The sequence below is a fragment of the Acomys russatus genome, chromosome 12 (assembly GCF_903995435.1).
Source record: "Acomys russatus chromosome 12, mAcoRus1.1, whole genome shotgun sequence".
NCBI lineage: Eukaryota > Metazoa > Chordata > Mammalia > Rodentia > Muridae > Acomys > Acomys russatus.
The window spans coordinates 27,711,783-27,737,459 of record NC_067148.1 but is presented as its reverse complement, the minus strand read 5'-3'; the positions used below and the strand labels follow the sequence as shown (position 1 = coordinate 27,737,459).

The 25,677-nt window shown below is 51.7% G+C and overlaps 1 protein-coding gene across 12 annotated transcripts in view; it reads right to left on the bottom strand.

Moving 5' to 3' along the window:
• Tns1 (tensin 1) overlaps nucleotides 1-25,677 on the bottom strand; it is a 211,186-nt gene that overhangs the window by 87,342 nt on the left and 98,167 nt on the right. For 9 of the 12 annotated variants that reach the window (XM_051154111.1, XM_051154099.1, XM_051154112.1 and 6 more), the window contains 3 exons: nucleotides 14,940-14,981; nucleotides 2,057-2,098; nucleotides 1,334-1,384 (listed from right to left, as the gene is read on the bottom strand). Coding sequence is in view for 3 of the 12 variants with exons in the window: in XM_051154100.1 (XP_051010057.1) it covers nucleotides 1,334-1,384; nucleotides 2,057-2,098; nucleotides 14,940-14,981 (135 nt within the window). In the remaining 9 variants the exon portion in view is untranslated. Of the gene's footprint in view, nucleotides 1-410; nucleotides 1,125-1,333; nucleotides 1,385-2,056; nucleotides 2,099-13,419; nucleotides 14,002-14,939; nucleotides 14,982-25,677 lie in introns of those variants that run through there. The other 3 variants (XM_051154107.1, XM_051154110.1, XM_051154108.1) reach the window with 3 other exon arrangements.

Below are 25,677 nucleotides of genomic sequence, written 5' to 3'. Positions count from 1 at the left end.
CTAGTTTATGGACTCCATGTGGCCCGGGCTAGGGGTGCAGGGGTCATAAGTCCTAGGACATAACTTCTAAACACACCCAGAAAGAACATCAACTGAAAATAATGATTCAAAGGCTACCACTGTATCCCTGGCCAAAGGTTAAGAGGCCTGGACGACATGTATCTGAGACATTCAAGGGTTCTCTCAAGCTTCTGTTTCCTCATCTATAGTACGGAGCCACAGAAACTTCCACACACCTTGTCACGAAGGCAGACAACCCCAGCCTAGCTCCTGGCCCCTTAAAAAAAAATAATAATGGCAATAATACAGGCTAATATTTACTAAGTACCCATCATAGCTGGGAGTGCCTTGAGCTAGTTCCCCCTTTACAATAGCACACACAAAACTAAATTCTCAAAAGCATCATGAACCTTGTTCTGAGGGCCAGTGAAGAGGAATCCTCACGTACCTCCACGGCGCCTTCGCCCAACCTAGGAGTCCTTGGGGCCCCTACACAGCTCCACACCTTATTGCTGGGCCTATGGAAGCCCAGGATGGTACAGCAGTGCTGGTGGGCCACCCTCAGGAGCTGCTACAGCCCAGCCCCTCCCTATGGGGCCCTCCCTACCAGAGGCCAGGCAGCTGTCAGATGATAGGGCCTCGTGCCATCAACAGCTCCCCTTGTGCCAACCGCCAAAACCACTCCCTGTTCCTCTCCAGGCCTGCAGTGGACAGAGGGGCCAGCATGGGGCACAGGGCAGAAAAGACCTGAGGAAGGTGAAGGGTGTTTTGTGGGGCCTACTGGGGGTATGGAGACAAGCAAGCCCTGAGAGAGATCAGGGGTTTCTGTGCCCTAGCCTAAGCTCCTTCTGCTTAAGGAACTTGTCCCATAACTCCCCTTGTAAAACTGAAGACAAAAATGAGCCAGGATCAGAAAGCTCCTCCTCCAGAGTCCTGAATCAGAAACCAAAAAGACCACACAACATTCACCATTTCCAAAGACTCCTGGCTCCAAGGAAGCACCCCTAACAATGTTTCCAGGATCTAGGGACACCTTAAGAGCCCAGGGCTCCTTCACCTCAGCCCTGTTTCCCTCGCCCTTTCCAAGCTTGTCCTCCACCAAGCCTAGCTCTCAGATCTGCCCTCTCTGTTCCTACTGCCGTGACACAGCGATGACGGCCAAGGCCAAGCCTGAGCCCAGCAAGTGACTTCATGAGCTGTCTCTTTCTCCAGCACTGTGGCCAAGCCAACCAGGCCTCCTCCAAGAGAGGTGGTAAGAGAGGCATAGGCACAGGTCAGGCCTGAGGGCAGCCCCCTCCTGCTCAGTCTTGGCCCCTGCCCTCCTCATACTCACGCTCTCCTCCAGGCTTTTCAGAGAGCTTCCGCCCCGGCAGTCTCCTTCCCCCTGTAGGCAGAGGAGAGACTGTCAGAGAGGGGGCAAGATGACATACACAGCGCACAGATGCATAAGCATGTGGGTCACTTTTGCAAACCTGTATTCCTAAACCAGCAAGTATGGCCTTTGAGACAGGGTCTCTCACTAATCTGGGACTTATCAAACAGACTAGGCTAGCCAGCAAGATGCCAGGGTCCCCCTCCCTCTACCTCCCCAGCACTGTGATACCAAGCATATGCTACCACACTGAGCCTCTGTTCCCAGGTGACTTCTGGGGACTGGAGTCAGATGCTCATGCTTGCACAGGCACTCCCCTGACTGGGGGTTACCCCAGGCCTCCTTCTTTTTTGTTTTGATCTGTCCGTTTGTTTTTTAAACAGGTCTCACTACATAGCCCGAGCTGACCTAAAATTGAGGGCAACCCTGGTCCCTCAGTCTCCTGGATGCTAGGCTTACAGGCCTGAGCCATTTCGCATATGCCTTACAGATTTAATCATTGATCTTCGTCACAGCCCCCACTCTGCTTCTTCTCTGTCAGCCTCACCCCTGCGTCCCATGGCTGGTCACAGATTCCAAGGTCATCAGCAGCCTTCCTCCAGGCTCCAACCCCTCTCCCATCTCCAAACCCACCTCCCTGCAACCTCCCCTCCCAGCAGCAGTTCTGCCTCTGTTGTCACTCACCGCATCTACTACATTCTTGGGTACGCTCTCCGTAGTGATGGGCTAGGGACAAAGAGAAAATAGTATGAGAGTCGCAGAGATACTGGCACAGCTACCTGCAAGGCTGGTGGTCAGGGTGGTAACCAGAACACAATCCCAAGCTTCAAGACATCACTTGGCTGGTCCCAAGCTGGGGAAGCAGCATTTGCCAAATAAAGCACAATCTTATTAGCAATGGAGCCATCCAGTTCTGACCAAGGGCCCACACTACATGCCTATGAAAGCCTTAGACCTTCAATAAACCGGGACAACAGGAGACAAAACACTCTTGCTTCAGCTAGCCAGGGCTTTCACCTCCACTGTGTCTATCCAGGGCAAGAAGCCACAGAGGTAGGGACCACCATGGCCTGTTAGCTCCAGCAAACAGGCATAAGTTGCAATGAGAGAAGCCCAAGAGCATGGGTTCTTGAGGTCAGAGCCTATTGGCCCAAGTCCGAGCTCTCCAGCAACTTGCTGGCCTCACCCTTGTGTAACTATGGTACACACGCACATAAGCACGAACATGCACACACGCACACAGCACTCCTGTGTCCACTCCACACTGTGCCTTCTCCTCCTCCTTCATGGACTCCCTCCTCTAGGAAGCTCTGATTATAGCCCATGTGGTACCCCATTAGCCTCTCCATCTGTGCCTTCCTAAAGGAATAGTCTAATCTGGCCCTCCAGAACACAGTGTTCCTCCAACCACAGTTAATTTGGTAATTTAAAATTTGTTTTTATTATTTTAATTATGTACACACGTGTGTATCTGAATATGAATTCGTTCACATGAGTGCAGGTGCCCACATGGGCCAGTAGCATCACATCTCTAGAACTGAATTTACAGGTGGCTGTAATGCATTCCCCAGGAGTGCCAGGAACTGAACTCAGGTCTCCTGCACTAGCAATGCATGCTTTTTACTGCTAAGCCATCTCTCCAGCCCTGATTTTTGGAGTCTTGGTCTACATTCAGCAAAAGCAATCATAGTGACATTTTTATCAACTCTGTAAAAACTCCCTCATGCCAGGAACCAGGGGGACCAGATGCAAGCCATCAATAAACATGCATGGACAGACCATCCCAACCATCCTCCCTCTGACCCAATCAACACAAAGGCTTCATCCTACAAGTGTCCAGAAGAATGGATGATGAGAACTAGGAGTTTCCTAGGCCAAGCTCACCTCCCCGCCATCCCTACAGCTCTAGCTGCCACTCCAGGAGCAGACTGTGACCACCTGAAAGGCTAGCAGCACTGGGTGTCCCACCTACCTAGAACTTCTGAGTCATCACATGCTGCAGGGACCAGAACTGTGTATCTCCAACAGGGTTCTGGATGGCTCTAAGAGCAGACAGCCCAGACCACACCCTGACTCTGCTGTTAACTAGCAGGGTGACCACAAGCAGGTTGCCTGTCCTTGCTGCCTGCCTGCATGGCTGCCTGGTGGGATGCATGCTGAGCAAATGGAATAAAGGCCCCCTACAAAGCGGGCCTGGCTCCAAGCACAGGCTAGCCCTCACCTGCTAACCTCTCAGCCTGGGGTTCCCCCACAACATGAGGCCCATCCTACTCAGACCCTGCCCAGCCTTCTCTGAGCCATAAGATTTAGTGTAGAATATATAGCTACAGGCCTCAGTGGAGGGGGAAAATTTTGCCCTTCCTGCCCTGGATCATCTGAATGCTGTCCCTACTGCCCCCACCCCTTTCCCTTGCCAGCTGGAGGCCAGCCACAGGCGAACCTCACCAGCAGTCAGATGCCTTCAGCACACTGTCCCACATGTCTCCTGAGGAGCTAAAAATTTCCAAACACGCAGACTGCCCTCCAGAGTTCATAACCCCAACCCAGCATGCATGCACCCCCTCTACCATACTTCTCCAGGGTTAACCACTACCAGCCTTAGACTACCTGAGAATGGAAAAGTGCAGGGACTGGTCCCAGCTGGGCAGAGTCAGCTAAGGCTGCCCAAGGTCACATGGCATAGTGGGGAAGCTCCCAGGAACTCCCCGGGGCAGCTGGAGACTCAAGTACCAGCCTCAGTGAACTGCCTTGATTATACCTCAAATGCAAGCCTCCATGCAAACAGGCAGGCTGACAGATAGGTGGTGTGTATGGGCTCGCGCTCGTGCGCTCTCTCTCTCTCTCTCTCCTCTCACACCTCTCACACACCTCTCTCTCTCTCTCTCTCTCTCTCTCTCTCTCTCTCTCTCTCTCTCTCTCTCTCTCTCTTTCCCTCCCTCTCACTCTGGTTGCATTTTAGTCTTAGGAGGGAAAAGGTGTTTTTGTCGTCGTTGTTTTTAATGTCTGTGTATGCACCTAAGTGTACATATGTGTTCCTTTGTGTGCAAGTGCCTGTGGAGGCAAAAAAGAAGGCGTCGGATCACCAAGAACTGGAGTTACTGGTCACCTAGTAGGTGCTCGGAACTGAACCCAGGTCCTCTGTGAGAGCAGCAAGTGCTCTTAATTGTTGAGCCATCTCTCTGACCCTTGATTTCTCTTCTTAGAACTCAATGCTCTCCAACAGTCTCTATTTCATATTTACTATTACCCCTTAGAGCCTACCTTTCACTGAAATATGAGCTACGACCACACTGAGCATAGGACAGTGCCCAGCACACCGTGGGCCCTTAGGAAGTATCTGTGGCACGAGTTGGGCCTTGCTCTCTTCTCCAGTACCCCACCATGCTCAGCATTGACTGACAACCCAGCAGCATCCCAGGTCCCCTGGACATATGGAAGCCTTTACCTTCATCACTGTTTAGTTTTAGGTTAAGACCCTTCCTATACCACATGCACATGTGAATGCACACACATGCACACTACATCCTCACATGCCGCTCTCAAGACAAGAGGGCCTAGAAACATCAACTCCTCCTGCCCCCCTGCTCCACAGACAGGAACTGAGGTACAGAGAGAAGACCTGCCACTATCTTCAGTAAAATTCAGGGTGGGCCCAAACTTCCCGAGGCCTACAGAGCCCAATGCCACATTCACTTCACTGCCCCTCTCCTGGGGTGGCATCTCAAAGTCAGCTACAGAAGGCTGATTCACATGAAGTCTAAACAAGGACATTGCTGACCTTACACAGGGGCCCTAACCCCTGCCAGCTCAAGTCTGGAAATTGAAGGTGGCACCCCACACATGGCTGTCTTGCATTCTTCATAGTATCTCTGCCCATGAAAGCCATTCCTCCTCACATTTTGGCACTCTATTGCCTCACTCCCAAGGCCAGCCATGATCTAGAGACACCTCTTCCCAAGGCGAAAGCAAGAGCAACAGCTTGGCTTGGCATGCAACCGAGTGGGGACCAGGCTCTGCTGCTTTCGCTCCAGCCCTCACAGCACCCTGGGAAGTGAATGTTACTTGTCTCACAGAGTGAGACTGAAAAACTCTTCGACGCCCAGAGTTAGAGAACTGGCATTTGAACTCTGCCCCTCAAAGCCTCACAGGCTCTCTCTCAGTCTGTCTCCCCCCCCCCCTCTCTCTGTATGTGTACAGGTGTGTGCGCACCTGAGTGCATGTATATGGAGACGAACCACCAACACCATGTGTCCTCTCCTATCACCCAGCACCTTATTTTGAGACAGGTCTCAACGAACATAGAATTCACTGATTTGGCTACCCTGCCTGACCAACAACCCCCAGGGTTCTTCCTGTCACCCCACACTGCTGGGAATACAGGCAAGCACCACTGTGCCTGGTCTTGCACAGCGCTGGAATTGAGCTCAGGTCTCTATGCTTGCACAGCAAGCACTTGCCTACTGAGACGTCTTCTTGGCCCCATTCAGCAGAGAATGCGCTTTTGGAGCCCTAAAGTCTAACTACAGCAGACCCTCGCCTAGGGGTCACCAGTAGGAACAGACTGCTTTCCTGTACTTCCCTAGGAAGACCGGGAAATGGACTGCGGTGGGAGAGCCTACTATCAGGCAGCAGAGGACTTCCTGAATTTGCTGTGAACCGCAGGGCGGGTAAGGAAGCGGCATATCCTTTCTTCAATGTTTCCCTCTGAACAGACACACATGCCCTCTCCCTCTCTGTGCACATGCTATCCCTGTCTGCTGACTGAGCAAGGAAAAGCATGCCCTGGAAGGCTGGGCATCTGGGACACCTGCCCTGCCTGAGGATCATGCAGCATTGGGGGCCTGTGGAGAGGCTAGGTTGGGGGAGGGAAAAAATATGTATCTGTGGGCTGCTGCTCAGAGGAAGGAAATGCTGGCGCTTGGGGATGCCCCGGCCTGAGCCCAGGGCTCAGGGGCAGGAGGGAGGGCGCAGAATGCAGACTCAGCCTCCAGAGGAACATTCTGTCCAGAACGCCTCAAACCCTCAGCTCTAGCCTGCCAGATCTCTCTGCTCTTCTTGTCCCTAGGGAAGTCTGGAATCTAGGCAGTTTGGGAGCCAAAAAGACCCCATGACATCACATCACATCTACCACCACGTTGATGATCTGTGAGGTCACCCAGCACTACCTATCTTGGAAGGGGAAGGAAGGGCCTGGGAGCCAGAGGGGCCAGCCAGAAGGGGCTGGAACTGCTCAGACCCAGAACACAGGGAAAGCTATTCTGGGCTCACTTCTTCCCAAAATAGAACCATAAGTAGATATGGGGCTGGGTCCAGGGAGGCAGCGGGGGTGCAAGGCATGGTATTCGGGGACAGTTAACAGAGTGTGGCGATGGGGGCTGGGCTACGTACCTAAGGTACAGCCTCATAACGCCCCCATGAGGGCATCTTCTCAACAGAAACAACAGCAGCAGCCTATAGGCAGCAACAGTGGCAGAGAAGGCCAGAGACTGCCACTCCAAAAGCCTGCTTGGGGTCAGCTGCCCACCCAGGCCTCCTGAGCCATCATTTGACTTCCTGGTCACATGGGTTGGAGAAGGAGCACTGGCTCCTCTTCTGGAAGTTTCCAGTAGGGTGCTCGGTTCTATGTGAACCCAGATCAGCCCTTAAAACCTGTGTCCATGTCCCTGCTATGCTCCACCCATTTCCCCCCCCACACACACACACACACAAGCACAAGAGGCAATAAAAGGGGCACAGGAACAGCTGAGGCTGAAGCTGGACATGGGACAAGCAGGAGGCCCAGGTGGCAGGGACGCTGACCTAAATGTTCAGGTTAGGTTGCTGGCAAGGCCACAGCCTCTCATAGACACACTCGACCGTCAAGGGAAAAGAACAGGCTCTTGATGATTAAGTGGAAAGCTATGCCCGACTTCCGCACCCCCAAAGAAGCACCAAGCAAGTCTGTTCCTGTTCTCAGCCCCTCCTCCAAGCCAATCCTGAGGGGCCCAGCACTATAACACGGGTTGAGGCTCTCAGAAGCCCAGGACATTCCCACAAGCCCCAGCTCAGGGACTGGCTAAAATACTGAATATGCCCTGCTTTAGCACAGCTGTCCTCCTCCAGGGGGCCAGGTCTCCCATAAGGCTGTACGTCCTCCACGTCCTTGTGCCCCCTGAAGCCCCTGCAGGATGTCTACGCCGTCTCCTTCCACCTGGCATCCCATCCCATGGCCACCCCTTCCTGCCAACCTTCCCCCTCCCAGTTGGCAGCAGATTCCCACTCTAAAACCCTGCTTTGGGTCAATTGTCTGCTCAAGGACCCATAATGGCCCTCAGTGCTTAGCACTTAAGGTCCTGTTCTTCACCCAGGCTGTTAACTCTTCTAAGCCTAGCCCCCTCTTACTTTAGCCCCAGAGTCAAAATCTGGCCCTCTTCCCCTGTTCCCAGACTTCTCTTTCCCTTCCCTGTCATATCAAACCACCAAGTGGGTATCCAGACTCAGGTAATACCGAAGATCACAGAGTCTCTTCTTCCCCCAGCAGGATGGCCAACATTTATACCATATTTGCTTGCCTGTATCTGCAATTTGTGCCAAGGCATGTGGTCTAGTCCTACCACCTTCTAGAGCTCTCCTTACTCCTTCCTCTAAACCACCCCTGCCACAGGAAGCAGGCTCTCCAAAGCATAGCACAAGTGGGTCCACTTATTTCCTTGAACCCCAAGGCTCCCCCTAGTGAGAGCCTAGAGTTGGGCACTGAACTGATACAGTCTATGGTATGGTTTCCCTCTGCCTTGCTTTCTGACCTGGCAGCCCTGTGTACCCTGGTCAGGCAGCCCAGGCCAGATTTAAACCCCCTAGGCACAGCTTAAACCCCCAAACATAAGGCTGCTGAGGGCAGGATCCTGCACCCTATTGAGCCTCTCCCAGTGATGGTCAAAGAGAGGCTTTGACCTCTGACCTCTGGGGACCATGACTCTTGCCTGCCTTGAGAAAAGACAGGATCTTAATGGGCCTCAGGAGGCCTATAGGCGATTAGCTGGCACCCTACACCCAAGGGGTGTCAGGGACTAGCGAGGGGTCTGGGAACGCACATCAGCTCCCCATCCTCAAGACAGCCCAGATGGGCCATGCTTGATGTTTGAAACCTCGTCCTAGCACCCAAACCAACTCACCTCATGACCATCTTCACCTCCTAAATGCTGCTTTGGGAAGCAATAGAAAAGAAGTCCAGGCATCCCAAGCACAGCCTCGTGCACCAGGCCCTACTGGACCATGCAACCTTTGGTTATGCTTGAACTGGGCTGTACGATCCTCCCCCACTGTTGGGGTCTTCTGGAAGCTCAGGCCTACGGGCTCCCTCTCTTTAGAGGTCAGCCTCAGATCAAGCTTGCCTCCTGGCATGGCTCCATTTTCCAGGATTTTCTAAAGATAGCTACCCACACCCCTCAGCACCCTGGGATTAAATTCATCAGACCCACCAAAGCATTTCCCTGTCACAGTCCTTGATGGAGGAGATGAAATTTGCATAGTCCTCCCATTTTCCCATACCACTCATCACTCTCCTTCTCCTCTTCTTTTCTGGTAGGGGGGAAAAAAAAAGATCTCATCACAGACCAGGGTGGCTTTAAACTCTGCATGTAGCTGAGGATGACCTTGAACCTCTGATCTTCTTGATTCCACCTCCTGAGTACTCAAATGTCAGACATGTTACCATGCCCAGTTTCATGTCGTTCTCTTAACAGGAGGCAGCCAGATGTCTGCTGCTCCAGACCATATGATGGGGGTTGGGAGCAGTCCTCTGAATAGCACTTTAAAATCTTAGGGTCCATGCTGGAGAGATGGCTCAGTAGTTAAGAGCACTCGCTGCTTGCGGTGGTTTGAATGAGAATGGCTCCCACTGGCACATGTCTTTGAATGCTTCCTCCACAACTGGTGGAACTGTTTGGGAAGGATTAGGGGGATGCGGCCTTTTTTACGAGAAGGAAGGTATGTCACTGGGGGTAGGCTTTGAGGTTTAAAAAACCAAGTCATAGGCCTGGCGTGGTGGCGCACGCCTTTAATCTCAGCACTTGGGAGGCAGAGGCAGGTGGATAGCCATGAGTTCAAGGCCAGTCTAGTCTACAAAGTGAGTCCAGGATAGCCAAGGTTACACGGAGAAACCATGACTCAAAAAACAAAAACAAAACAACAACAACAACAAAAAGCCAAGTCATTCCCAGTGTCTGTCTGTCTGTCTCTGTCTCTTTCTCCCCCACCCCCCCCACCACCTCTGTGCTAAGGATCAGATGTAAGTTCTCAGCTTCTGCTCCAACACCGTACCTTCCTGTACCTTCCTGCCTGCCGCCATGCTTCCTGCTGTGATGCCCATGGACTCTAACCCTCTGGAACCATAAGACCCAATTAAGCGCCTTTCTTATAAGTTGCCTTGGCTGTGGTGTTTTGTCAAGACAGCAGAAAAGTAACTAAGATATTGCTCTTTAGGGGAACTGGAGTTTATATCCTAACGCCCACATCGAGCAGCTCACAGTCACCTGCTCCAAGGGATCCAGGGCCTTCTTCTGGCCTCCTTAGGCTCCTTCACACACACACACACACACACACACACACACACACACACGTGCACACACACACACACACACACACACACACACACACACAAAGGCATGCATACAAGCACATAAATAAAATAATCTTTTTTCTTTTTTTCAAGACAGGTTTTTCTCTGGGTAGCCTTGAGTGTCCTGGGCATGACTTAGCTTCAAACTCACAGAGATATGCCTGCCTCTGCCTCCTGGAGTGCTGGGATTAAGGTGTGTGCCACACCCTGCCCGAATTATAAAAAATAGTCTCTAAAAAAAATCTTAAAAGCTGTTACTATTTAAGACATGGCAACTCCAGCATAAAAGAACACTACTCACTGGGCCGTGGTGGCACACACCTTTAGTGCTAGCACTGGAGGGGCAGAAGCAGGTAGATCTTCTGAGTTCAAAGCCAGCCTGGTCTACAGAGCGAGTTCCGGGACACACAAGGCTACACAGAGAAACCCTGTCTCAAAACGACAACAACACAACTGGACCAGAAGTGTGGCTTGGCTGTGCTTAGTATGTGCAAGACTCTGGGCTCCCCAACAAAATAACCCAGCTTAGAAAAGACAAAGAACTGTGAATATAAGCACAACGGCTGTCACGGACACTGTGTGTACAATCATATGTTATTGCAATTAAGGAATGGTAGAGCCGACGAGAGATCCTCTTCTCAGCACCCCAGCCCACTGGCCAACAGAGACTTTGGGGACCATGAGAAGCCCAAGTTGGGCACCTGAGTAGCCCCAAGAAAGCAGATCAGGGTGCCCTTCTAGTGGGTGCCCAACCTGCCACTACCAGCTTGTGCCTGGGAGCCAGCCTTCCTGATCCCTCATCTAACCAAATGGCCCCACCTGCCTCTCCAGGATGGACACACGCTGCCCAGGTACGCATATGGGTGATAAGCCTCCCAACTGCCCTGAGCCATGGAAAAGGCTTTGAAAACCACAGTGCTGTGCAAGTGACAATGACATATGTCACTGTTAGTGCCTGGGAGGATAGCTCTGTTGTAGGCTGATGCTCACCCTCACTCCAATCCATCTTGAGGCCTCAACTTAGTTCCTCATGCACACCCAAAACTGCATAAAGTGAAAGCATTTCACTGCTGCCATGGTAGTGGCTCCTCCCCCATGGGGTAGTCCAAAGATTCTATTGGGTACCCAAATGACAGCTAGAATAAAATCCTGTGGAAATGTGGAGAACTGTCTCCTCATACACAGGAAGCAGCTCATGGCTTCCCTTAGCCTTGTCTGATTGGCCAGCTTTGAAATACTTGGACTGTGAGGTTATTATTATTCAGGAAAATAACAGTGACTTGAATCCAACACTGTATACCATGACAGTCCATCGGATGGCAGAAGCTGCCGCTGACTTGCAGGCAAACAGCACATCCAGCATGTACTCACTGGCCATGAGTGGACAGACATCGCTGGATTTCACCACACTACTCGAAACGGGCACACAATTTAAAGTGGATGAACTGTTTGTTCCTGTAATTTTCCACTTAATGTTTTTGGCCCTCAGTCGACATCAGGTAACTGAAACCCAGGAAACTAAAACCTCAGACCGGGAACTGGGAGACTGCTGTGTTTTTATTGCAGGTGACAACACGTGCCATTAAATACTCCAACTCCCCTACTCCCCAACTCTCACCCCAACCTGACCTTTAGCTCATTCTATAGGACATTCCAGGTCCTCCGCCCCCCACACACACATATACTGTGAGCTGCCGAAGGCAGGGGACACTGTGTCTCCTGTCATCCAGGTGTCCAAGTACTTGTCCCTGTGTGCAGACAGCCAGCATCAGACACCATCATGGCCATCCCACCGGGTCTCTAGGTGCCAGTTCTCATGCACAGAGCACCTGGCATGAGGCGCCTTAGAGGGCAACCCAGTCAGCTATCATCATCAGGAAATTCCTCAAACTATTTTTCAGGGCCTGAGAGTAGCTACTTTGCAAGGATCAGGAGTGTCTATGGCAAGAATCCTAACTGTGTCCTGCCCCCCAGAGCCCCACAGGAGGGGGGGCAACCCCCGGACTCTTTTCTATCCAATCCCTTGGGCAACATCTCTTGAGTAAGATGAAAACACGAGTTGAAGATTAAACCACTCGGCCCTAGCTGGCCTGGCCACTGGCTGGAAAATATGTTTGGCCAGCAAGGCCTGAAGCTGGGCAGAAAATCTGAGTTTGAATCAGGGGAAGGGTGGCTAGAATTCGTCCAAGGTCAGTGAAAAAGCTAGCGGAAGCAGAGCCAAAGCCGGGCCAGGCCAGGCCACAGACAGACAGGTGAACGGGACATACAAAGTTGGGAAATGGGAACAGAGCAGGCCGGCCAGTGGCCTGCAGAGGCTGGAAGGCTGGCAGTGGAGGAAAAAGGAAGGCAAATCCTGAACCCACCCTTTCCTCTTTCTTAGGAGCCAGCTTAAAGCACTTGTTTCACCCACCACGAGGAAGCAGGTGCTGAGTGCTCTGGGGCGGGGGGAGCCAAACTTTCTCTTGCTTCCCCTGGGCCACTTTCCCACTGGCAGGGCAGCACAGCCCCCCTCCCTGACTCAATGCAGTGACCCGCTCCATACCCCCATGTGCAGAACTCACTGCAGGCAGCAGGAAACAGGGGACTTAACAGCAGTAACCAACCACCCCACGCCTGGCTATCACAGGTCTAAACTGTGCCCGGTGCACATGTGTGAATGCCTACCGAGTGCAAGGATGATAAAAGTCCCTGTCCTGGAACTGTATGCTGGAAAGGGTGGATCCCACTTAGGCAAGATAAAGACAAATGAGCAAGGTACATAGTGTGTAAGAGGCCATAAGCACTAGAGAACAAGGGAAGAGGAATGGGAGGTGGGGTTCCCGTGGGAAGGGAGGAGGGGGAGGCCCTTGCTGGGACTGGGAAGAACATTGGAAGCAGAAGGAACAGAAGGTACAGTACCCCTGAGGTAGCACGGTGTCTATTATATGTAAAGATCAACAAGATGAAGGTAGCTAAACCCAGAGTGAGGAAAGAAGCAATAAGCTGGGAGAGGACTGCTTCTGTGGAAGAACCTAAGGTTTTGCCCCAAGTGAGGTGATGGCAGATGTTACTGGCGTCTGAACAATACCACATAGGTTAGTGTGATGTTTTATTTGGGCAGTTTCGTAAAGTGAGTGCTACTACTAGCTCCCATTCTAGAGAAAGGCAACTAAAGAGAGACCATGGGAGAGGTGGGGGTGGTGGTGGTGAGCGTGGAGGGAGCCGGGAGGCTGAATGATGTGTTCAGGGTCATTCAGCTGAAGCCCAGAAGTTGGGAAACAGAAAATGGGAAAGAATAAAGACCTGGGAATGGGGTGCTTGGGGCCCAGGGGAGGGAGTGGAACATTTTTACGACTAGGGAGGTGGGTTCTAAGGACTGTCACCACCACCTGGCCCCAACCTCACCAGGAGATGGCCCATTCAAAGTCCACTGTGCAAGTGGGCACAAGACAGAAACAGGAAGACGTCCTACCTGGCACACGTGCCCTTCAAAAGCAGCAGTCCTTCCGGCTCATAACCACGGGCCTCCAGTTGGAACACCATCCTGTGTCCTTCTGTCCTGACCTTGGACCTTGCGTTGGTAAACAAGGCTCACGAGCCAGATGTTGGCCCCTGCCTCGTGGTCCCTAAACCCTGGACCCTCAGTCTTTCTGGCCAGCCAAGGACATTCTGTTCTCAGCCCTAAGGCAGTAGCTCAGTGCCGATGTAAGTCAGCTGTGCTCTCTCCCCACCACCCTCCTCCAGAATATGGTATGTCTATGGATCCTGGAGAGGTTCCTAGTGAGACACTCTTGCCTCATTCACAGCCCTGCCCCTACCCTGCTATTGCTACAGTGCTCAGTGAAAACAATACTCCACATCTGGAGGGCCCAGTAGGGTTGCTAAAGTCCAGGAGATACTGTCCTAGGGAGCCAGGTCTGTGTAGCTAGCCTGAGTGAGCAGAGGTGACATGGCTTTGATGTGGCCAGGAGCCTGAGAGCCCAAGTGTATCAGTGGGAAAGCCACGATACAGAGAGAAAGAAGGGACCAGGCTACAGTCACAGGCAAGTTAGGGTTAGAACAAAAGAAAACCTGACGGCTTAGCTGTGTGTCCCATGTCTAGGCTGAGCAATTGACCATACTTTTGTGAAAGAGGCCAAGCAACAGATTCAGACTCCCCCCCGACATTGGCACCAACATAAACAAATGTTCCCCACTCGGCCAGCAGATCTGTCCCTACGTGGAGGTCCTCTGCATTTCCTACTTTGTCTCTGTGTATCTGTGTCTCTGTGTGTGTGTGTGTCTCTCTCTCTGTGTGTCTCTGTCTGTCTCTCTCACACACACATACACATACGTGTGCGCGCGCACACACACACACAGAGGCCTTTTGCAGTCCTCGGACTTGACCTGCCCCCAAAAGGCAGAGGAATGGGCCCTGGAAAGGCTAAGGAAACAGGAGAGCCGGCCAACGCTCGTCAGCCCAGATGGAATCAGTCTGCAGCGGGCCAGTTCCACAGCCCACAACTCACAGAGGTCCTGCCCCTGTCCGAACTGTTCTGGAAACCTGACAGGGAAGAGGGGGGTGAGGTCCATAAAAGCAGAAAAACAGAGTCATAGGGACATAGCAAAGCTGAGGAGAGGAGCAGAGGCCACCACCTCATAGGTGAACTCTGGGAAATGCCATCTATCCCTCCGCCTCCAGCTGAAGGATGCAAGACCTACAGTCAGGAGTGTGGAAGGAGATACCACAGCAGCACACTCTAGTCCTCCAGGCCTTAGACCAACAGTAACCTAGCCAGGCCCAGGGACATACAAGATGGCCTTTTATGGGTTTTCCCAAGGACCTCAAATCTCCAGACACACAGAACAGGCCCTGCATCATGTCAGGAGGGACCTCATGACTCATTTCCTCCCCCACCAGCTCAGCCCAAAGCCCTCAATCCTCTCCACCCCACTAACCCAGCTCTCAACATGCAAGAGGGACTGCAAGGAGAAGAAAGGGCTGTCACTCACCACCAGTTCATGGCTGGATGGAGGAATGCAAGGGGCAGCCACCTGTGGGAGAGGAAGAGAAAGTCCCTGTTAGCATCTGTCACAGCAGCCCCTGGGCCTCCTGAGCCTACCCTTACCCATCACCAAGGGGACAGCCTTCCCTGGGGGACAGGGAGAGCTCTTCAGAAGGCCAACCACAAAGGCTTAGACCAGACAACAAACGCAAAATGCCCCTCACAGGTCAAATGCTGTAAAACACTGCACACCTGCCTGCCTGTAGGTCAGCAAAGCAGCGTTTTATACCTTGGAGCCTGCAATAACCATAAAGCTTCCTTTTCCTGTCTCTCTCTCTCTTTCTTTCTCTCTCTCTCTCTCTCTCTCTCTCTCTCTCTCTCTCTCTCTCTCTTTCTCTCTCTCTCTCTCTTCTCTTCTTCTTCATGATTTCTCTGCAGTGTAGAAAGATGGACTTCAAATATTTGAAAGACATGGTTTTGACCTATAGGACAGTAAAAATCCCATACCCCAGTCTTCTCCCCATAGCCAGTGGCACACCCCAACTCAGAGTAGGAGAGGGTCCCACAAACTGGAAATGGCCAGATTGTCCAGGGACAGCACAGAGCACTTTGGTGGGGGTGGGGATGGGGGGAGAAGCAGCATCAACTGGGAGGGGACTGTCATTGTCAGTTCATCTGCATCCTTCACTGGGTCATGGCAACTTGGACTTCTAGAGGAGGAAGAGAGGAAGGAGGGCCCAATGGCCGCACCACCCTGACAATTAGCAGGGCACGTGTCAGAGGCCGGCGCGTTCCTTTCTCCAGCCAACACATTTTTCTTGGATCTCAGTACTCAACCTTGGCTCTGATTCCTCCTCACCCAAGCACCAGGCCAGAGGCCCCATGGAGAGGCAGAGGGTGGCTGAAGAGGCAGCTGCCTCTCCAGATGGTAGGCAACCCCATCTTACATGCAATGCCACCATTTACTGAGCTGGTACCACCTGGCCAGGCATGTTGCTAAATAAAGTGCTTTGCCCTTTCAACAACCAGAAAGGCAGACTCTAGTGTCACCTTCCCTGGGGAGGTGTGGAGGCACAGACAGGGTAAGCAATTCACCCAAGGTCACACAGCAGATGCGAGGCTGGGAACTGAATCCAGGCAATCTGGAGCCCAAGATTTGATGTGAAGAGGTCTGATGACTCACGGCCCTCCCTGTAGGAGAATGAGGGGTACAGAAAGAGCCCCAAGTCCAGGTCCTGATTCACATGAGCATAGAGCTTAAGGTGAATGTTTTAGAATAGGTGCTTTTGCGGGGGACAAGGCCCAGAGTAGGAGCAAAGATGGGGACAAGAGAGAAGGTCTCCAGAGCTGCCTACGACCATTCCGATCAACAGCCCGGACTGCAGCCACAGGTTTCACACTCCAAACCAACCCCACCATGGGGAGCTGTAAAGCCAGGCTCTCAGAGGCGCCCCCTCCCAACTCATCAGACCGGCACAGGGTTGTGGTACAACTGCTGGGCCACATCCCAGCTGGCCTCAGTCCTCAGTACTGCAGACAGCTGCGGCATGCACAGAGGGCTATACTGCAGGACATCAGGGCTGCCTCAGCTTCCGGAGCCCAAACCGGATTCTATGCATAAAGGTAGGCAGTGGCTTTGAGATCCAAAGGGTAGTCTCTCTCCCAGGCCCATCCTAACTCTGGACCCGTTCCATATCCTTCACCCCCAGCTCCCTAGGTCGATGTACCACTGAGAACCAGCACCTACAGCGGTACAGTCATATCCATCCCCCTGCCTCAGCCCCACCCCCACCCTGCAATGCAGCATCCCAGGGGCCTTTCCACCCCTAGCCCATTGCTGAATGAGCTGTGGCTGCTAGCCCACGAACTTATGTGTCTCAGGACTTCTGGTCTCATTCTTGCTTTTTTTTTTTCCCCCGAGGCACAGAAATGTTTCCTTAAAAGGCCCTCTGTCTCTCCTCTCCAGCACCCTGGCCCCCAGCCACCCTCTCAGGAGCCCAGAATGTGCCAGGAGAACCAGGGGCCCTGCCACTCTGTGGTCTGTGCTCAACAGCCCCACACTCACTCCTGGCACCAGCAGTGGCTGACTCCACTGACTATAGGGGACTTAGGTAGCCTTGAACTGTCTTCAAGGGCTCTGATGACAGCCCTGCTGTGACCTCACCTCCATGCCCGGTCCTGGGCTGAGACACAGGTAGTCAGCCTCAGGTGAGTTGTCCCCATCCCCCTCCCCACAGCCCTCTAGAATTAGTCAGAATAAGCCTAATGCTCCATGTCCCCAAATGAAGGGCAAAGGACAAGAAGTCACAGTCACTAGGCAGCAGTCATGGCTCAGTACAGTGTGACAACACCAAAGGCTTACGAAGACCTGGGCCTAATTACTTAACAGATGGGAGAGTGAGGCCACGGCCATGCAGAAGGCAGATCCTGTACTGCTCTTATACCCACCCTGCTCTTCACAGAAAACCAAAAAACTGTGCCGGAAGCCTCATACTCCCAAGTAGAACCTCATCAGTCTCAGGGTGCAGCATACACAGGATCCTAGGTAGAAACACCATCTTGGGTTTCCTTCCTAACACTTGCTATGTCTGTGTTTTTTCTTTTCTTTTCTTTTCTTTTCTTTTCTTTTTTTTTTTTTTTTTTTTTGGTTGTTGTTTTGTTTTGTTTTGTTTTTTGTTTTTTCGAGACAGGATTTCTCTGTGTAGCCTTGGCTGTCCTGGACTCGCTTTGTAGACCAGGCTGGCCCTGAACTCACAGTGATCCGCCCACCTCTGCCTCCCAAGTGCTGGGATTAAAGGTGTGCGCCACCATGCCCGGCAGTGTCTGTGGTTTTTCTTGTTGTTTTATGACAGGGTCTTACTATAGAGCCAACACAAACCTGGAACCCTTTCTCTCCTGCCTCAGCCTCCCCAGTGATGGCAGCATAGTTTGCATCACTATACACTTGACTCAAGTGCCCCCTCCCACCACCTTTCCTAATAGAAATAATTTTAGGAGTGTGCGCTTTGTGTGTGAGAAATCTTGTCTCAATAAATAAATAAATAAATAAATAAATAAATAAATAAATAAATAAAATACAATGTTCTACCTGCATGTGTGCCTGCATACCAGAAGAGGGCACCAGATCTCATTATAGATGGTTGTGAGCCACCATGTGGTTGCTGGGAATTGAACTCAGGACCTCTGGAGGAACAGACAGTGCTCTTAACCACTGAGCCATCTCTCCAGCCCACGGCGCTAGAACTCTTGACTGGAATATACAAGATGCTGAATTCAGTACCCAGTACCAATAAGAAGAGGAACAAGAGGAGGAGGAGGAGAGAGAGGAGGGAGAGAAGTTTTTAAAATAAAAAAGTACATTTAAGCATTTCCAAGTATACAAATTGGTGGAATTGAGTATATCAGCAGGCATTGCTTATGTCCAAAACTTTTTCATCATCCAACACATCCACACCCACTGAATAATGATTACCCTTTTCCCTTCCCACCCCACAACATCTCAACTTCTGCCTCTGTGAATGTGCCCATCACTGAGACCTCTGTGATCTGACAATAGATACTTGGAGTATGTGTGTGTGGCGGCGGGGGGGGGGGGGGGGAGGCAGGGGGAGGGGTGACCACCGTTCTCACCTCTAAACTCTCTTTCCAAGGCAAGACCCAGGAAGCAAGACTTCCATCCCCCCAAGGCAGGCCACACAAACTCTCACCTTCCAGGACCCTGTATCCTGCCATTCCCACCCCCCAAGGCAGGCCACATAAGCTCTCACCTTCCAGGACCCTGTATCCTGAAGCTGGCCACAGAACTTCTGACCCTTCCCTTGTCCCTCATCAGGACACAGGACCCTCTTCATTGCAGAGGGATGAATGATGTCCAGAGAGACCAAGGGGAATATGGACAAAAGGGCTTCCTCGGTTTGCCAACCATACTGTGAGCAATCAGAACCAGGCAAAGAGGTCTCACACAAACCCCAAAGGACAGGCTTCTAGGGCACTTACACACAGTTCCTGGAGAAAAGTGTGCCCCCTCACTCCCCAACTATTCACCCCATATGCTCCATCATCTGTGTCTTTCATCAAATCCTTTCTGATACACTACAAGCCATGCCTGCTATGTCTACTGGGCCACTAAAGCAAATTGATGGTACCCAAAGCAGGGTCATAGGAACCTCAGTTTAATGCCCAGTTGGTCAGAAGCACAAAGACACCTTGGATTTGGGGACTGCCATCTACAGGACAGAGGGCAGTCTTGGGAACCAGGCACCCAATCTATGGAGTACTGCACTGTGCCTGGTGCAATATTGAGCTAAACTGGGTTAGAAGCCACTTGCAGGTGTCACCACTGCACAACAGTTTGCTGCTGGAGAGGGGACCTACATACACATCCTGTGAAGCCACAGAAAGTCTTTGCTGCCTGGTGTGACAGAAACCAGGACATTTGTGCTTTGCTGACAGACATATTCGTGAATGACCAATCACACGCTTGCCTTTTTGTGTGTGTGTGTCTGGCTGATTCCACTTCATGTTATAGCTGAATAATATCCCCCAAATTGGCATGCAAAAATCAAAACCAGTCCCTTGGAATGCACCAAGTGACAGGGTCTTTAAAGAAATGACGAAGTGAGTCCACCAAGAGGAGTCTTGATTCAGTACAGCCCATCGTCCTTACAGGAAGAAATCAGGACACAGACCAAGGAGGGGAGACCCCATGAGGACACAAACTGAAGGTAGCGTCCATGTACCAAGGAGCCAGGCCATAGAAGACAACAGCTATGATGATCCTGATTGCAGAACCCAGCCTGAAAGCCATGAGAGCCAATTTCATGACCCCAAATCCACCTTTCTAAGATCCACTGAGGTGCAAGGTAAAAGCTGTCCCACTGCGTGTACCACTACCCTGAAAGGATCCATTCACTGGTTGATAAACACATGGCTCATTTCCAGAGAAGTGTTAACAGTGACTCTTACTCTTGTCCAACAGGTCCAGGTACCCACATTAATAACACCAAATGCTACACAGAACCGAGGGACAGTGGGATTTATAAAGTACCTACTGTGTGTCATTTAATTGGGGACTTTACAGCTGTGCTCCACCCCCTCACCCCTACTCTTACAGAAGGGAAGCATGCAGGCCATTTCCAGTGTTGCAGCTTGGCCTGATGCTCACTTCAGAAGTGAAGTTTGCTTTTAAAGGGCAGATAGGGAAATGGTATTAAGATGGCACTAATATGTGTGTGTGAGATGTGGAAATGGGAACACGTGGCATGTCAAAAGAACAACCAGGTCTCCCCTGTAGCTGGGACCCAGGCCGGGTGTAGGGACGACATGCTGATGAAGGGACACTGAGGTAGGCAAAAAGGGGAGGGGCCTGTACACCACTCTTTCCATGCTTGACCATGGGCAACTATAAATGGCCAGGAAAAGAGGTCACACTTTTTGGCTGTTGGCACTGAGGAACCATTGTAGGTTCTTGGGTAGAGGAAGGACAAACAGAAGCTTTGCTCTAGGCAAAGAACTCCTGGACCAGGGGCAGAAAGAACGGGAGAGTAGACAGCTTAAAGGAAGCATGGAAGCACACAGACCATACTAAGAGCAACCAGGACAAGAAAAGGGAGGAGAAAGTGGAGCCTGAAGTCTAGGACCAAGAAACCACTGGGTACCCCAAAATCTAGGGGCCCACAAAACACTCCAGCCTAGAGCTTACACCCTACTCTTTCCTCCTTACAACTCCTGAGCAGAGCCACCACTTACCACTCTGTCTGTGATGGACAGAGTGCCTTTGTACCAAAAGGGAGCCAGCATCTAAGCTTTGGTCACCAAGTGTCACTCCATGGTGGCCCCGGAAAAGTCAACTGTCTGTGCCTATGACTAAAGAAACAACCAAATGGCACCTCATCTGTGGGTTCATATTATTATGCAATGGGGCAATCAAAGGCCCCAGATAAGTCGCCCCATGTTGTCCTGGAAGCCCAGGTGTCCCTCGGGATTTGTAGGTGTCCAAAAGATGCCAAGGTCTTGGGGTTGAAGCCCAGAGGAAGGACATGGCTGCTTGAAGAATGCCAACTGGGCTTCAAGTCACTAGCCTGCCTGGATGAGCTCCAGGTTCTAGGCAGGAGAAGACCTGGGGGGGATGGCCCCTGTCCTGGCTCCATGGCCTCTGGGCCTGTGCTAACCCTGCAGGGCACTGCTCCTCTCTAGCTCCCAGACAGTTGCAAGACTCTTTCCTTCCCTTATATAGAGTTCAACTACAACCAGGAAAGGACATGTGCAGAGTTCCTTCTCACCAGGAGGCAAGAAGAGGCCTGTTCCCAGGGACACCTCGAGCCAGAAGGATGGCCCTGGCCTGGATCCCTCAGCTCCAGTGACGACAGAGACTAGGAGGGGCCTGCTCTTCCTATAAACACAACACAGACTAGACTCAGAAGGAACTTGGGGAAGACAAGATCCAGTCCTGTCTCAGAACACTGTCTCCAAGACCCCAAGATCCCCCAGCACTACCTCATTATGTCCCTAGGTTTCTCTTCTAGCTTGAGTCCTCTTCTGTGGCACCTGTCATTGGCTGTCTGGCCCTACTTCCGGGTCCTATATGGTTGTCAGATGGGCCATTTGGGCAGAGGGATTGCTCTCTTGGCAGACCCCTCCACACCCCCACATACAGGAGTGGTTCTCACACCCCACACAACACAGCCCACTCATCAAACAGCCTGCCTCTAGGAGGATGAGATGACTGGGTGTGCCAAGCCTCCAGGAGCCTATGGAATGGAGGATTCAGAGTGGTCCTCCATCAGAAGGCCCCAAACAGCTAAGAAGTAGGGGTGAAGGTAGGGAGAGCAGACACAGCTATGATCCAAGTAGGCCACATCACTGAAGGTGATCGTCTGCAGAGCTAGCCTGGAAGATGGCACACAACGACAGGTGGAATTAACACTCTACAGCAGTGGTTCTTACCCTTCCTAGGGCTGTGTTAATACAAGTCCCTCATATTGTGGTGACCCGCCACCAACCATAAAATTATTTTCACTGCTAATTCATAACTGTAATTTTGCTACCGTTATGAATCATAATATAAGTATCTGATATATGACTCCAACGTGGGTCCCTACTCGGGTTGAGAACTGCTGCCCTATAGGCTACATGGGCTGCACAGTGACTCTAAAGAAAGGATACCTGGGGAGCCCAACCCCAAGACCCCAAGGAGCCAACACAGTGGCCTTGCCTGCTGATGGGGAAGCTGGGAAAGAAGCAAGGTTACCCACTGGGATGCGCTTGGGAGCAATAGAATCGGAGATCCCAGCACCCACTCAACACAAGACTACTACAACCTAGGGTCATAAAAGCCAAGAGGCAAGCAATGGCCAGGAAATAAGGTGGGATGGGAAAAGAGGGCACAGTCACAGGGCATGGCTGGGCCTGACACCAGCCACTGTCACAGTTCTACCTGCTAACCCTCCTCTGGGCCACCCAACACGGTTCAAGCCATAATCTGTGCAGCCGCTCCCCTCCTCCTTTTCCTCCTTACTCAATGCCTGGCAGTCTCTCTGCAAACCACCACTGCAGTGCCCTGAGTCAAAGACACGGTGGCATTAACCCTTTCCAGGACCTCCTCTTTTCCCCTCGGTCTCTTCTTGGCAACCAGGAAGCCATTTCTAAAATGTACCCTAGTCATGTCACTCCTCAGCCTAAAGGTCTTGCCATCTTAAGCAAGAGGATCCAGTCTAAATGTCCTAATACAGCTGTTACCGTCCATGAGGATCTGTGGGGTCCCTCCTGTAGGCCCACTTCTCAACCTTCCCTCAAAACCCCCTGTGCTATTTCCCCATCTTTTTATTCCAAATTCTACCCTAAGGTCACATACCAGTAAAGAACAAGCACAGCTCTGGCCCCCAGGAAGGCTCAAGACTCAAGACTAACTCCATTCTGCCCCAGGACCTCAAGGCTTGACCAGTAAGGACCACAGGAATGGCAAATCAGGCTGAGCAATGTGTAGCCTGCAGGGCCCAACCGAAGCAAATGTCCAGGCCCCTGCAGTAGCCTGATGCCTCCAAAGTCAATAAGCGAGCAACAGGGCAAGAGTGGGGAGGAGCTGGCAGACAGGAGGAGGCCTTCCTGAAAGAAGCAGCTGCACTGAGGTGAGAAGAGGCTCTGAGAGGGGACAGAAGACAGAGTGGAGAGGGTGCTTAAAGCAGACAGAAGAGATACTTAAAGGAGAAGATGGCAGACGCCAGGCCTGTTAGCACAGGCCCGGAATCCCAGCTATGTGGGAGAGTGGGGCTAGAGGACTGAAGCTTCAAGGCTGCGTTGCTGTCTCAGAATAAAAGGTACTAACGGAGCTGATAGGGTAGCACTGTTGTAGAGTGCCCACCTAGCATACACAAAGGAACAGCCAAGGAGGCAGCTGGGAAATCTAATGCCACCTGACACAGGAGCCAGGCTTCTGTCCTGAGTGCAGGGGCTAAGTCCACTTCCCGACAGTCTCTGAAATACAGAGAACAGAAAAGCCCCACTCCTTCTGGGGCCAGGCATTTGTTGCAGGGAACTGGGGGGAGCACAGCCTACGGCAAACAGATGACATCTAGGAAGTTCCTAGAAGCTGGTTCAGGGGCAGGCTCCGGGCTTGGTCAAAATTTGGTAAAAGATGGGGCCAGAGGAAGTAAGTGACAGGCCCAAGAAATGGAGCCAAGCAATCACTCAGCACATGGGGACTGAGCTCCCAGCTGAGGAGAAAGAAGGGAAAGAGAACCAGCCCCAACCCTGGACGGAAGCTGTGGCCTCAGGAGGAAGCAGGCATGTAAACAGACTTATAAATCTGCCCGGAACTGCGACAGTGGAAGTCCGAAGAGGCCATTCTTGCTCCAGGATGACTGTCCATCTGTTTTTCCCAAGGCTACACCCTAGAGGAGACTGCCTTCCTCACCCCTGAGGGTTTCTGTCCCTACATGAGAACTTTAAGGAACAAATGGCTTTGACCCTAAACCATATTTGAACAAGGAGGCAGGAAGGATGCCTAAGAGGGGAAAAAAATTAAGAGTAATGGGAAAATCCACAGGTCTCAAGAATTGCTAAGGACTGGACCCCAGCTGCCAGGGGGATGTGTCAGGGAAGGCTGGGGGAGAGGAGACAGCAGTTGGGTTGAGTCAGGCACTGTAGAGAAAGTCCCACAGGGCATCATCAGCCCCTTGCATACTAAACCATGCTTTCTGTTGCCATGCAGTCCCAACCAATGGCATGCAGACCTCTGCCCTTGGATAGCTGCAGAGTTCCCAGGAACATATGAGCCCCGCCCCCTTTCCCAACTTCTAGGAAGTGCTTGATCCACCCAACCCCCACCCCTACCCCAGATGACAAATTTGGTTTTGTTTATCAGAGACCTTGAATTTCTGTACCTTCCTGGTCCTGAGATTACAGGTGTGTACCACTGTGCAGCTTTAGGCATTGCAGAGGTTTAAAACCAGAGTGTCAAGCAAGTGAGGCAAGTACTGTATCAGCTGAGCCTTATCCCCCAGTCCCAGATTGACAGCACTGGAGAGGGAGAGATAGTAAATATATTCACCGCAGCCTTTTCTCCCTGGGATGACTATAATCTCAGCAACACAGAAATGTCAAAAAGGTCATCTCAAATTTGAAGAAATGTCTTAAATTTCTATTGTTTCCCCGGACTCCCGAAATAGCCTATGTCAGCGCCCAATGAGGCTGCCGGGAAATCCTTCCTTATGTCTAGCTGCTTCTCTTTTTAAAGGAGTTAAAGCTCGCCAAAGCCGGCTGAAAGCAAAGCCAGCCTCGTGTCCGTCAGGGGAAATTCCACAGCCTCGAGGTCTGTCTGTGAACTTCATGTCTCCTGGACCCTTTAAGGATCATTTTGTTCACACGACTCCAAACAGCTCAGTACTAAAACTACACCCATCAGCTGGGAACAAGTTCTGCTCCACCTTCGGCAACTTCTGCAGCACCTTCTGTGCGTTGACGCCCTTTCCAGATTCCTGAACACTTCCAAGAGGCCACAAGTGTCCAACTAAAAAGCAGGGGACTAGTTGGCCTGCAAGCCAGGCGTGGGCTCAGACACTCTTTAACACCCACTGTACTCTCAGGATCCTCCCATGTAAAAGGGACCAATGGGAACTCTTTGTAGCCTGGCTGGCAATAGTTAACAAGACCATGATCAGGCAGAGGGTGCAGCTCAGCAGTAGAGCACATGCTTTTTACCCACCCTGCAAATCGGCAAGATGAAGTCAGCTGAGCTCTCATCTGTAGGAATGCCTGGGACACGAAGCCATGGTTCTCTATGTGCCTGGATGCTCTCACTGACACATCTCCACCCACGAAATCCCCGGCCCCCACCCTGTGAGCTAAGTGCCAGTGCCAGCCCCCTTTTATGGAAGAAACTGAGAATCTGCAGGATAAAGGAGTCAGGTTTGGAGATTCCCATCGAGGCTGGAAGGATGGTTCAGTGGCGAAGCATACTCAATGATGCTCTTGCAGAAAACCTGGGTCCAATTGCCAGCACTCACGTGGTGGCTCACAACCATCTATGGCTCCAGTTCTAGGATATGTGATACCCTCTTCTGGCCTCCTCAGGCACCAGACACATACATGTACACATACACACATGTAGGGGAAACAGTCATACACATAAAGTAAAGATAAATAAGCATTTGAAGAGTCTCCTCTACAGTCAACCAAAGACAACTAACTATCCAATGACAACCTCCATCAAAGCATTGCCCTCTCTTAAGATTTCCACTCTTTATGTG